At 42.5% G+C, this 13,477-nt stretch overlaps 4 protein-coding genes across 4 annotated transcripts; all 4 read left to right on the top strand.

Annotated features, from left to right (window-relative positions):
• Nucleotides 1-411: 411 nt before the first annotated feature.
• Nucleotides 412-1,400, top strand: LOC139468410 (uncharacterized). The gene is made up of 3 exons (XM_071250364.1): nucleotides 412-436; nucleotides 872-951; nucleotides 1,131-1,400. Exons 1-3 carry the CDS (start codon nucleotides 412-414, stop codon nucleotides 1,398-1,400), a joined length of 375 nt encoding a protein of 124 aa, XP_071106465.1.
• Nucleotides 1,401-3,719: 2,319 nt separating this feature from the next.
• Nucleotides 3,720-4,708, top strand: LOC139468414 (uncharacterized). The gene is made up of 3 exons (XM_071250367.1): nucleotides 3,720-3,744; nucleotides 4,180-4,259; nucleotides 4,439-4,708. The coding sequence occupies exons 1-3, from the start codon at nucleotides 3,720-3,722 to the stop codon at nucleotides 4,706-4,708; spliced, it is 375 nt and encodes a 124-aa protein (XP_071106468.1).
• A 2,540-nt stretch (nucleotides 4,709-7,248) lies between these two features.
• On the top strand, nucleotides 7,249-8,237 carry LOC139468121 (uncharacterized). Its single transcript, XM_071249878.1, has 3 exons — nucleotides 7,249-7,273; nucleotides 7,709-7,788; nucleotides 7,968-8,237. The coding sequence occupies exons 1-3, from the start codon at nucleotides 7,249-7,251 to the stop codon at nucleotides 8,235-8,237; spliced, it is 375 nt and encodes a 124-aa protein (XP_071105979.1).
• A 2,325-nt stretch (nucleotides 8,238-10,562) lies between these two features.
• Nucleotides 10,563-11,551, top strand: LOC139468740 (uncharacterized). The gene is made up of 3 exons (XM_071250867.1): nucleotides 10,563-10,587; nucleotides 11,023-11,102; nucleotides 11,282-11,551. The coding sequence occupies exons 1-3, from the start codon at nucleotides 10,563-10,565 to the stop codon at nucleotides 11,549-11,551; spliced, it is 375 nt and encodes a 124-aa protein (XP_071106968.1).
• Nucleotides 11,552-13,477: the final 1,926 nt, after the last annotated feature.

Here is a 13,477-nt window from a genome sequence, read left to right as displayed (position 1 = left end):
CCAGCCACGTGGCCAACGTTTCAGGTTAATGTCTACAAGTGATGATCCATATGAAAATGAACAAAATTCGCCCTGTTCCGAGTAATGGAGGCACGAAAAACACCCAGTTTCACCAGCACGTTTTTTCAAACTCTAAACTGATGTATGCAACGTTTCAGTTGTAAGTTACAACTTAAGCCTGGTGTTCAGACGAAATAAACCCGTCTGTTTTCAGCCTCTGCAATGCCATTAGGCTTGACCACGCCGGAAGCTGTCGATGAGCCTCGTTCTGAGTCCTCGAACTCCGTAACGTAGTTACCGTTGCCGTTACCCACGTCCCTTCTGTTTACAACAGAAAAACGATCGCATTTGCTCCGCTGACCTCTACGTTTCGCTCACTGCTGTATCTTTCCAAGTGTGCCTTCTTCCAAGATGAACACAAGGCTTCACATTCAAGGTATTTAAGGTCACAATTATTCCACTTAACAGTATTAAGATGTTAATATAGATGTGAAATTGGTCGTTGTTAGGCAGCAGTATCGGGACTGAAGATGGCGGCCGCCATTTGCAATTGTCTTAATTGAAAAATTTGGATTGTAAACATGACATGTGGTGCTTAGATGAAACCTGTTCGTTCATTATAGTGTCGAGCGATGTAGTACAGATGTAAGATAACCTGTATTACGTGAAAAGCATCTGTTTGACCCATTTTATTGGTTTATGGTGGTCTTGCAGCACAGCCTGTAAAGCCCACATACACTTGAAATTCGCATTGTCAAAAGGCCGAGGTCTAGTGACATATTGTAGCTGTCAGAAGACGTAAGTTGTGATTTTGTAAACGCAGCCGCCGGCGTACATTTAACTGAACCTAGCTTTCGTTTTTCTTTTTCAGCTCGGGAGGACATAATTCGCTATTATGGCACTCCTGCGGCTGTGAGTTTGTGGCCGTCTCAGGATGAGGAGTCCGACTGTGTATGTAGTTTTACATGCCCTCCCTGTCACTTCTTCCTTCTATTATAGCCCCTGATTTATTGTACATTAAGTCTGCCCAGTCCCTATAATAAACTGTGATTCGTTTTCTTTGCAAACGTATCCCGTATTCTGTCTCACATACCTCCCTTTGTCCCTCCTTCCACCCCCTCGATGTGTAGCGTTCCCTGGCTGTGTCCCCTTCCCGTTGTCCCGACCCCCTGAGCGTCTTCACTCCGTTCTGGGCCCGCCCTGTCTACGGTGAGACGCTCCCTGCCCCCGTCACCATTAACCACGCTGATCACTACCCTGCCCCAAGTGACGACGATGACAGTGACTACTGGGTGTACGAGGACGAGGACGACCACAGCTTTGTGGATGACAGAGAGATTCATCCCTTTAGAAAGGCGCTGACGAGAGCTGCTGCCTTCTTTAGGAAGATCTTCTCTTAGACTCCTTATCCTTTTACTGCTGAATGTGTTCGAGTGAGTGAGTGAATGAGCATGTGTGTATGTATGTGTGCGTATGTGAGAGTAAATGAAAGATTGAATGAGCATGTGTTCGTGTAAGTGTGTAAGTGTGCTAGTGTGTGTGTGTTAGTGTGTGTGTGTGTGTTTGTGTGTATGTGTGTCTGTGTGATGGACTGACTGAATGAGTATGTATGAATGTGTGTGTGATCTTCTCTTAGACTCCTTATCCTTTTAATGTCTGAATGTGTTCGAGTGAGTGAGAGAATGAGCATGTGTGTATGTATGTGTGCGTATGTGAGTGTAAATGAAAGATTGAATGAGCATGTGTTCGTGTTAGTGTATTAGTGTGTAAGTGTGCTAATGTGTGTGTGTGTCTGTGTGTCTGTGTGTGTGACTGACTGAATGAGTATGTATGTATGTGTGTGTGAGAGGAAGAAGGTATGTATGTTAGAGATGAGAGTTAGAGTGAATTAACGAGTACATATATGTCTGTATAAGAGAGAGAGAGAGAGAGAGAGAGAGAGAGAGTACCTTTCCACATAACTGCTCTTTGTGCATTTTGGCGTATTTTTAGGCACATACATTTTGGCCCAACTTTCACTTTCGTTTCGGCAAACCTCTTGGCTTATTAGAATCGCACAAGACTATACGTTCTATACAATTTTGGCCCGTTTTTGGATCTCTCTTGAGGCATATTACTTTCGGCTTTCTGTGATCTGAATAAATGTTTCTGTAATGTATACACAAGTTGTCTGTTTTGTCTACAGTGTTTCATCCTTACAGCTAATAATATCTGGGCGACAGCAGCATCGCAATATAGGCATCTGGCCAAATCCCAAGGTTCCCGAACACGAGACATAAATTCATATGGATATTGTTAATCAGTGAAAGTTGCCCCTATATTGCTGTTCTGCTGTGTCCCAATTTCATGATCTGTACTCGGCAGAAGATTTCTGAATAGGTGGGGCTACCTTAAGATTTGACACTTCTAAATTTTTATGTGGCGACAATTGTGACACGGGATATTTTCCGAGGATAGCTCTCTTGGACACTTTGTTATTGAAGAATTTTAATATTCCAATTAACTAGCTAAACTTTTCTAATGAAACAATGATTGTGGCTTCCTATTGATGGAGTTCGAATCGAGAATTGCCTTTCTTCTCTAAAACACAAGTGTCGCCACATAGGATATATTACGAGCACTTCACCATCTAATACCGGTAGTCGGACAAGGGATTGAGAGTGATCTCCCTTCGCCCCAGACAATATTGGATTCCACTCGTCTCTTCATTGTGGCCTTCCAGAAATCGACTTCACTGCTGTTCCTTTGGCCCGTGATCTTCAGAAAAAGCAGAGGGCATGCTTTTATACATAGGCTGTGGTCAGGTGCAAGTAAAACGCCTATGTTGACACCTACTTGTATGCAAGAGTAGATTAATACAAATATGACGTACTATTCGTATCTGGCATTCTACAAAAATACATAAATGATAGAAGGGGTCTGAATTCGTCCCCTGTACGTCCACATCAGCGTTTTCAAAATGGAACGGACAATTGGATTTCTCTGACTGTGAGTGTGTGGGTGGGAAGGATTTTATCAGAAACAAATAAATTGTCTCAGAAATTGATTGGAAAATAATTATGCTTCAGACTGTTGAACAAAAAGAACATGTCGGCCACCAAAAATAAATTGTTGCAAGGTGTGTGTTTTTTAAAGAAAAGTTTTATTTAGGCTCATAGTTTATAACTGGTTTTGCATCCATAGCTGAAAAAATATCTAGTCTCCCTCACATTCTTACTAGCCCACTAGCCCGTGTCAGTTTGTCGAATGTAAAAGGTATTGTGAAGGCTGGTATAACAGAGGGTTCTTATATGGTATCGCTATTCGGCCCAGCCACGTGGCCAACGTTTCAGGTTAATGTCTACAAGTGATGATCCATATGAAAATGAACAAAATTCGCCCTGTTCCGAATAATGGAGGCACGAAAAACACCCAGTTTCACCAGCACGTTTTTTCAAACTCTAAACTGATGTATGCAACGTTTCAGTTGTAAGTTACAACTTAAGCCTGGTGTTCAGACGAAATAAACCCGTCTGTTTTCAGCCTCTGCAATGCCATTAGGCTTGACCACGCCGGAAGCTGTCGATGAGCCTCGTTCTGAGTCCTCGAACTCCGTAACGTAGTTACCGTTGCCGTTACCCACGTCCCTTCTGTTTACAACAGAAAAACGATCGCATTTGCTCCGCTGACCTCTACGTTTCGCTCACTGCTGTATCTTTCCAAGTGTGCCTTCTTCCAAGATGAACACAAGGCTTCACATTCAAGGTATTTAAGGTCACAATTATTCCACTTAACAGTATTAAGATGTTAATATAGATGTGAAATTGGTCGTTGTTAGGCAGCAGTATCGGGACTGAAGATGGCGGCCGCCATTTGCAATTGTCTTAATTGAAAAATTTGGATTGTAAACTTGACATGTGGTGCTTAGATGAAACCTGTTCGTTCATTATAGTGTCGAGCGTTGTAGTACAGATGTAAGATAACCTGTATTACGTGAAAAGCAGCTGTTTGGCCCATTTTATTGGTTAATGGTGGTCTTGCAGCACAGCCTGTAAAGCCCACATACACTTGGAATTCGCATTGTCAAAAGGCCGAGGTCTAATGACATATTGTAGCTGTCAGAAGACGTAAGTTGTGATTTTGTAAACGCAGCCGCCGGCGTACATTTAACTGAACCTAGCTTTCGTTTTTCTTTTTCAGCTCGGGAGGACATAATTCGCTATTATGGCACTCCTGCGGCTGTGAGTTTGTGGCCGTCTCAGGATGAGGAGTCCGACTGTGTATGTAGTTTTACATGCCCTCCCTGTCACTTCTTCCTTCTATTATAGCCCCTGTTTTATTGTACATTAAGTCTGCCCAGTCCCTATAATAAACTGTGATTCGTTTTCTTTGCAAACGTATCCCGTATTCTGTCTCACATGCCTCCCTTTGTCCCTCCTTCCACCCCCTCGATGTGTAGCGTTCCCTGGCTGTGTCCCCTTCCCGTTGTCCCGACCCCCTGAGCGTCTTCACTCCGTTCTGGGCCCGCCCTGTCTACGGTGAGACGCTCCCTGCCCCCGTCACCATTAACCACGCTGATCACTACCCTGCCCCAAGTGACGACGATGACAGTGACTACTGGGTGTACGAGGACGAGGACGACCACAGCTTTGTGGATGACAGAGAGATTCATCCCTTTAGAAAGGCGCTGACGAGAGCTGCTGCCTTCTTTAGGAAGATCTTCTCTTAGACTCCTTATCCTTTTACTGCTGAATGTGTTCGAGTGAGTGAGTGAATGAGCATGTGTGTATGTATGTGTGCGTATGTGAGAGTAAATGAAAGATTGAATGAGCATGTGTTCGTGTAAATGTGTAAGTGTGCTAGTGTGTGTGTGTTAGTGTGTCAGTGTGTGTGTGTGTGTGTGTGTGTGTGTGTGTTTGTGTGTCTGTGTGATTGACTGACTGAATGAGTATGTATGTATGTGTGTGTGATCTTCTCTTAGACTCCTTATCCTTTTAATGTCTGAATGTGTTCGAGTGAGTGAGTGAATGAGCATGTGTGAATGTATGTGTGCGTATGTGAGTGTAAATGAAAGATTGAATGAGCATGTGTTCGTGTTAGTGTGTAAGTGTGCTAATGTGTCTGTGTGTCTGTGTGATTGACTGACTGAATGAGTATGTATGTATGTGTGTGTGATCTTCTCTTAGACTCCTTATCCTTTTAATGTCTGAATGTGTTGGAGTGAGTGAGTGAATGAGCATGTGTGTATGTATGTGTGCGTATGTGAGTGTAAATGAAAGATTGAATGAGCATGTGTTCGTGTTAGTGTGTAAGTGTGCTAATGTGTGTGTGTGTCTGTGTGTGTGTCTGTGTGTGTGACTGACTGAATGAGTATGTATGTATGTGTGTGTGAGAGGAAGAAGGTATGTATGTTAGAGATGAGAGTTAGAGTGAATTAACGAGTACATATATGTCTGTATAAGACACAGAGAGAGAGAGAGTGAGAGAGAGAGAGAGTACCTTTCCACATAACCGCTCTTTGTGCATTTTGGCGTATTTTTAGGCACATACATTTTGGCCCAACTTTCACTTTCGTTTCGGCAAACCTCTTGGCTTATTAGAATCGCACAAGACTATACGTTCTATACAATTTTGGCCCGTTTTTGGATCTCTCTTGAGACATATTACTTTCGGCTTTCTGTTATCTGAATAAATGTTTCTGTAATGTATACACAAGTTGTCTGTTTTGTCTACAGTGTTTCATCCTTACAGCTAATAATATCTGGGCGACAGCAGCATCGCAATATAGGCATCTGGCCAAATCCCAAGGTTCCCGAACATGAGACATAAATTCCTATGGATATTGTTAATCAGTGAAAGTTGCCCCTACATTGCTGTTCTGCTGTGTCCCAATTTCATGATCTGTACTCGGCAGAAGATTTCTGAATAGGTGGGGCTACCTTAAGATTTGACACTTCTAAATTTTTATGTGGCGACAATTGTGACACGGGATATTTTCCGAGGATAGCTCTCTTGGACACTTTGTTATTGAAGAATTTTAATATTCCAATTAACTAGCTAAACTTTTCTAATGAAACAATGATTGTGGCTTCCTATTGATGGAGTTCGAATCGAGAATTGCCTTTCTTCTCTAAAACACAAGTGTCGCCACATAGAATATATTACGAGCACTTCACCATCTAATACCGGTAGTCGGACAAGGGATTGAGAGTGATCTCCCTTCGCCCCAGACAATATTGGATGCCACTCGTCTAATCATTGTGGCCTTCCAGAAATCGACTTCACTGCTGTTCCTTTGGCCTGTGATCTTCAGAAAAAGCAGAGGGCATGCTTTTATACATAGGCTATGGTCAGGTGCAAGTAAAACGCCTATGTTGACACCTACTTGTATGCAAGAGTAGATTAATACAAATATGACGTAATATTCGTATCTGGCATTCTACAAAAATACATAAATGATAGAAGGGGTCTGAATTCGTCCCCTGTACGTCCACATCAGCGTTTTCAAAATGGAACGGACAATTGGATTTCTCTGACTGTGAGTGTGTGGGTGGGAAGGATTTTATCAGAAACAAATAAATTGTCTCAGAAATTGATTGGAAAATAATTATGCTTCAGACTGTTGAACAAAAAGAACATGTCGGCCACCAAAAATAAATTGTTGCAAGGTGTGTGTTTTTTAAAGAAAAGTTTTATTTAGGCTCATAGTTTATAACTGGTTTTGCATCCGTAGCTGAAAAAATATCTAGTCTCCCTCACATTCTTACTAGCCCACTAGCCCGTGTCAGTTTGTCGAATGTAAAAGGTATTGTGAAGGCTGGTATAACAGAGGGTTCTTATATGGTATCGCTATTCGGCCCAGCCACGTGGCCAACGTTTCAGGTTAATGTCTACAAGTGATGATCCATATGAAAATGAACAAAATTCGCCCTGTTCCGAGTAATGGAGGCACGAAAAACACCCAGTTTCACCAGCACGTTTTTTCAAACTCTAAACTGATGTATGCAACGTTTCAGTTGTAAGTTACAACTTAAGCCTGGTGTTCAGACGAAATAAACCCGTCTGTTTTCAGCCTCTGCAATGCCATTAGGCTTGACCACGCCGGAAGCTGTCGATGAGCCTCGTTCTGAGTCCTCGAACTCCGTAACGTAGTTACCGTTGCCGTTACCCACGTCCCTTCTGTTTACAACAGAAAAACGATCGCATTTGCTCCGCTGACCTCTACGTTTCGCTCACTGCTGTATCTTTCCAAGTGTGCCTTCTTCCAAGATGAACACAAGGCTTCACATTCAAGGTATTTAAGGTCACAATTATTCCACTTAACAGTATTAAGATGTTAATATAGATGTGAAATTGGTCGTTGTTAGGCAGCAGTATCGGGACTGAAGATGGCGGCCGCCATTTGCAATTGTCTTAATTGAAAAATTTGGATTGTAAACATGACATGTGGTGCTTAGATGAAACCTGTTCGTTCATTATAGTGTCGAGCGATGTAGTACAGATGTAAGATAACCTGTATTACGTGAAAAGCATCTGTTTGACCCATTTTATTGGTTTATGGTGGTCTTGCAGCACAGCCTGTAAAGCCCACATACACTTGAAATTCGCATTGTCAAAAGGCCGAGGTCTAGTGACATATTGTAGCTGTCAGAAGACGTAAGTTGTGATTTTGTAAACGCAGCCGCCGGCGTACATTTAACTGAACCTAGCTTTCGTTTTTCTTTTTCAGCTCGGGAGGACATAATTCGCTATTATGGCACTCCTGCGGCTGTGAGTTTGTGGCCGTCTCAGGATGAGGAGTCCGACTGTGTATGTAGTTTTACATGCCCTCCCTGTCACTTCTTCCTTCTATTATAGCCCCTGATTTATTGTACATTAAGTCTGCCCAGTCCCTATAATAAACTGTGATTCGTTTTCTTTGCAAACGTATCCCGTATTCTGTCTCACATACCTCCCTTTGTCCCTCCTTCCACCCCCTCGATGTGTAGCGTTCCCTGGCTGTGTCCCCTTCCCGTTGTCCCGACCCCCTGAGCGTCTTCACTCCGTTCTGGGCCCGCCCTGTCTACGGTGAGACGCTCCCTGCCCCCGTCACCATTAACCACGCTGATCACTACCCTGCCCCAAGTGACGACGATGACAGTGACTACTGGGTGTACGAGGACGAGGACGACCACAGCTTTGTGGATGACAGAGAGATTCATCCCTTTAGAAAGGCGCTGACGAGAGCTGCTGCCTTCTTTAGGAAGATCTTCTCTTAGACTCCTTATCCTTTTACTGCTGAATGTGTTCGAGTGAGTGAGTGAATGAGCATGTGTGTATGTATGTGTGCGTATGTGAGAGTAAATGAAAGATTGAATGAGCATGTGTTCGTGTAAGTGTGTAAGTGTGCTAGTGTGTGTGTGTTAGTGTGTGTGTGTGTGTTTGTGTGTATGTGTGTCTGTGTGATGGACTGACTGAATGAGTATGTATGAATGTGTGTGTGATCTTCTCTTAGACTCCTTATCCTTTTAATGTCTGAATGTGTTCGAGTGAGTGAGAGAATGAGCATGTGTGTATGTATGTGTGCGTATGTGAGTGTAAATGAAAGATTGAATGAGCATGTGTTCGTGTTAGTGTATTAGTGTGTAAGTGTGCTAATGTGTGTGTGTGTCTGTGTGTCTGTGTGTGTGACTGACTGAATGAGTATGTATGTATGTGTGTGTGAGAGGAAGAAGGTATGTATGTTAGAGATGAGAGTTAGAGTGAATTAACGAGTACATATATGTCTGTATAAGAGAGAGAGAGAGAGAGAGAGAGAGAGAGAGAGAGAGTACCTTTCCACATAACTGCTCTTTGTGCATTTTGGCGTATTTTTAGGCACATACATTTTGGCCCAACTTTCACTTTCGTTTCGGCAAACCTCTTGGCTTATTAGAATCGCACAAGACTATACGTTCTATACAATTTTGGCCCGTTTTTGGATCTCTCTTGAGGCATATTACTTTCGGCTTTCTGTGATCTGAATAAATGTTTCTGTAATGTATACACAAGTTGTCTGTTTTGTCTACAGTGTTTCATCCTTACAGCTAATAATATCTGGGCGACAGCAGCATCGCAATATAGGCATCTGGCCAAATCCCAAGGTTCCCGAACACGAGACATAAATTCATATGGATATTGTTAATCAGTGAAAGTTGCCCCTATATTGCTGTTCTGCTGTGTCCCAATTTCATGATCTGTACTCGGCAGAAGATTTCTGAATAGGTGGGGCTACCTTAAGATTTGACACTTCTAAATTTTTATGTGGCGACAATTGTGACACGGGATATTTTCCGAGGATAGCTCTCTTGGACACTTTGTTATTGAAGAATTTTAATATTCCAATTAACTAGCTAAACTTTTCTAATGAAACAATGATTGTGGCTTCCTATTGATGGAGTTCGAATCGAGAATTGCCTTTCTTCTCTAAAACACAAGTGTCGCCACATAGGATATATTACGAGCACTTCACCATCTAATACCGGTAGTCGGACAAGGGATTGAGAGTGATCTCCCTTCGACCCAGACAATATTGGATTCCACTCGTCTCTTCATTGTGGCCTTCCAGAAATCGACTTCACTGCTGTTCCTTTGGCCCGTGATCTTCAGAAAAAGCAGAGGGCATGCTTTTATACATAGGCTGTGGTCAGGTGCAAGTAAAACGCCTATGTTGACACCTACTTGTATGCAAGAGTAGATTAATACAAATATGACGTACTATTCGTATCTGGCATTCTACAAAAATACATAAATGATAGAAGGGGTCTGAATTCGTCCCCTGTACGTCCACATCAGCGTTTTCAAAATGGAACGGACAATTGGATTTCTCTGACTGTGAGTGTGTGGGTGGGAAGGATTTTATCAGAAACAAATAAATTGTCTCAGAAATTGATTGGAAAATAATTATGCTTCAGACTGTTGAACAAAAAGAACATGTCGGCCACCAAAAATAAATTGTTGCAAGGTGTGTGTTTTTTAAAGAAAAGTTTTATTTAGGCTCATAGTTTATAACTGGTTTTGCATCCATAGCTGAAAAAATATCTAGTCTCCCTCACATTCTTACTAGCCCACTAGCCCGTGTCAGTTTGTCGAATGTAAAAGGTATTGTGAAGGCTGGTATAACAGAGGGTTCTTATATGGTATCGCTATTCGGCCCAGCCACGTGGCCAACGTTTCAGGTTAATGTCTACAAGTGATGATCCATATGAAAATGAACAAAATTCGCCCTGTTCCGAATAATGGAGGCACGAAAAACACCCAGTTTCACCAGCACGTTTTTTCAAACTCTAAACTGATGTATGCAACGTTTCAGTTGTAAGTTACAACTTAAGCCTGGTGTTCAGACGAAATAAACCCGTCTGTTTTCAGCCTCTGCAATGCCATTAGGCTTGACCACGCCGGAAGCTGTCGATGAGCCTCGTTCTGAGTCCTCGAACTCCGTAACGTAGTTACCGTTGCCGTTACCCACGTCCCTTCTGTTTACAACAGAAAAACGATCGCATTTGCTCCGCTGACCTCTACGTTTCGCTCACTGCTGTATCTTTCCAAGTGTGCCTTCTTCCAAGATGAACACAAGGCTTCACATTCAAGGTATTTAAGGTCACAATTATTCCACTTAACAGTATTAAGATGTTAATATAGATGTGAAATTGGTCGTTGTTAGGCAGCAGTATCGGGACTGAAGATGGCGGCCGCCATTTGCAATTGTCTTAATTGAAAAATTTGGATTGTAAACTTGACATGTGGTGCTTAGATGAAACCTGTTCGTTCATTATAGTGTCGAGCGTTGTAGTACAGATGTAAGATAACCTGTATTACGTGAAAAGCAGCTGTTTGGCCCATTTTATTGGTTAATGGTGGTCTTGCAGCACAGCCTGTAAAGCCCACATACACTTGGAATTCGCATTGTCAAAAGGCCGAGGTCTAATGACATATTGTAGCTGTCAGAAGACGTAAGTTGTGATTTTGTAAACGCAGCCGCCGGCGTACATTTAACTGAACCTAGCTTTCGTTTTTCTTTTTCAGCTCGGGAGGACATAATTCGCTATTATGGCACTCCTGCGGCTGTGAGTTTGTGGCCGTCTCAGGATGAGGAGTCCGACTGTGTATGTAGTTTTACATGCCCTCCCTGTCACTTCTTCCTTCTATTATAGCCCCTGTTTTATTGTACATTAAGTCTGCCCAGTCCCTATAATAAACTGTGATTCGTTTTCTTTGCAAACGTATCCCGTATTCTGTCTCACATGCCTCCCTTTGTCCCTCCTTCCACCCCCTCGATGTGTAGCGTTCCCTGGCTGTGTCCCCTTCCCGTTGTCCCGCGCCCCTGAGCGTCTTCACTCCGTTCTGGGCCCGCCCTGTCTACGGTGAGACGCTCCCTGCCCCCGTCACCATTAACCACGCTGATCACTACCCTGCCCCAAGTGACGACGATGACAGTGACTACTGGGTGTACGAGGACGAGGACGACCACAGCTTTGTGGATGACAGAGAGATTCATCCCTTTAGAAAGGCGCTGACGAGAGCTGCTGCCTTCTTTAGGAAGATCTTCTCTTAGACTCCTTATCCTTTTACTGCTGAATGTGTTCGAGTGAGTGAGTGAATGAGCATGTGTGTATGTATGTGTGCGTATGTGAGAGTAAATGAAAGATTGAATGAGCATGTGTTCGTGTAAATGTGTAAGTGTGCTAGTGTGTGTGTGTGTTAGTGTGTCAGTGTGTGTGTGTGTGTGTGTGTGTCTGTGTGATTGACTGACTGAATGAGTATGTATGTATGTGTGTGTGATCTTCTCTTAGACTCCTTATCCTTTTAATGTCTGAATGTGTTCGAGTGAGTGAGTGAATGAGCATGTGTGAATGTATGTGTGCGTATGTGAGTGTAAATGAAAGATTGAATGAGCATGTGTTCGTGTTAGTGTGTAAGTGTGCTAATGTGTCTGTGTGTCTGTGTGATTGACTGACTGAATGAGTATGTATGAATGTGTGTGTGATCTTCTCTTAGACTCCTTATCCTTTTAATGTCTGAATGTGTTGGAGTGAGTGAGTGAATGAGCATGTGTGTATGTATGTGTGCGTATGTGAGTGTAAATGAAAGATTGAATGAGCATGTGTTCGTGTTAGTGTGTAAGTGTGCTAATGTGTGTGTGTGTCTGTGTGTGTGTCTGTGTGTGTGACTGACTGAATGAGTATGTATGTATGTGTGTGTGAGAGGAAGAAGGTATGTATGTTAGAGATGAGAGTTAGAGTGAATTAACGAGTACATATATGTCTGTATAAGACACAGAGAGAGAGAGAGTGAGAGAGAGAGAGAGTACCTTTCCACATAACCGCTCTTTGTGCATTTTGGCGTATTTTTAGGCACATACATTTTGGCCCAACTTTCACTTTCGTTTCGGCAAACCTCTTGGCTTATTAGAATCGCACAAGACTATACGTTCTATACAATTTTGGCCCGTTTTTGGATCTCTCTTGAGACATATTACTTTCGGCTTTCTGTTATCTGAATAAATGTTTCTGTAATGTATACACAAGTTGTCTGTTTTGTCTACAGTGTTTCATCCTTACAGCTAATAATATCTGGGCGACAGCAGCATCGCAATATAGGCATCTGGCCAAATCCCAAGGTTCCCGAACACGAGACATAAATTCATATGGATATTGTTAATCAGTGAAAGTTGCCCCTATATTGCTGTTCTGCTGTGTCCCAATTTCATGATCTGTACTCGGCAGAAGATTTCTGAATAGGTGGGGCTACCTTAAGATTTGACACTTCTAAATTTTTATGTGGCGACAATTGTGACACGGGATATTTTCCGAGGATAGCTCTCTTGGACACTTTGTTATTGAAGAATTTTAATATTCCAATTAACTAGCTAAACTTTTCTAATGAAACAATGATTGTGGCTTCCTATTGATGGAGTTCGAATCGAGAATTGCCTTTCTTCTCTAAAACACAAGTGTCGCCACATAGGATATATTACGAGCACTTCACCATCTAATACCGGTAGTCGGACAAGGGATTGAGAGTGATCTCCCTTCGACCCAGACAATATTGGATTCCACTCGTCTCTTCATTGTGGCCTTCCAGAAATCGACTTCACTGCTGTTCCTTTGGCCCGTGATCTTCAGAAAAAGCAGAGGGCATGCTTTTATACATAGGCTGTGGTCAGGTGCAAGTAAAACGCCTATGTTGACACCTACTTGTATGCAAGAGTAGATTAATACAAATATGACGTACTATTCGTATCTGGCATTCTACAAAAATACATAAATGATAGAAGGGGTCTGAATTCGTCCCCTGTACGTCCACATCAGCGTTTTCAAAATGGAACGGACAATTGGATTTCTCTGACTGTGAGTGTGTGGGTGGGAAGGATTTTATCAGAAACAAATAAATTGTCTCAGAAATTGATTGGAAAATAATTATGCTTCAGACTGTTGAACAAAAAGAACATGTCGGCCACCAAAAATAAATTGTTGCAAGG

Source organism: Haliotis cracherodii, unplaced genomic scaffold (genome assembly GCF_022045235.1).
Source record: "Haliotis cracherodii isolate W230 unplaced genomic scaffold, xgHalCrac1.p SCAF_2, whole genome shotgun sequence".
In the NCBI taxonomy this organism is placed as follows: domain Eukaryota; kingdom Metazoa; phylum Mollusca; class Gastropoda; order Lepetellida; family Haliotidae; genus Haliotis; species Haliotis cracherodii.
The sequence above is the reverse complement of the archived record's forward strand: the minus strand, read 5'-3'. Positions and strand labels throughout refer to the sequence as shown.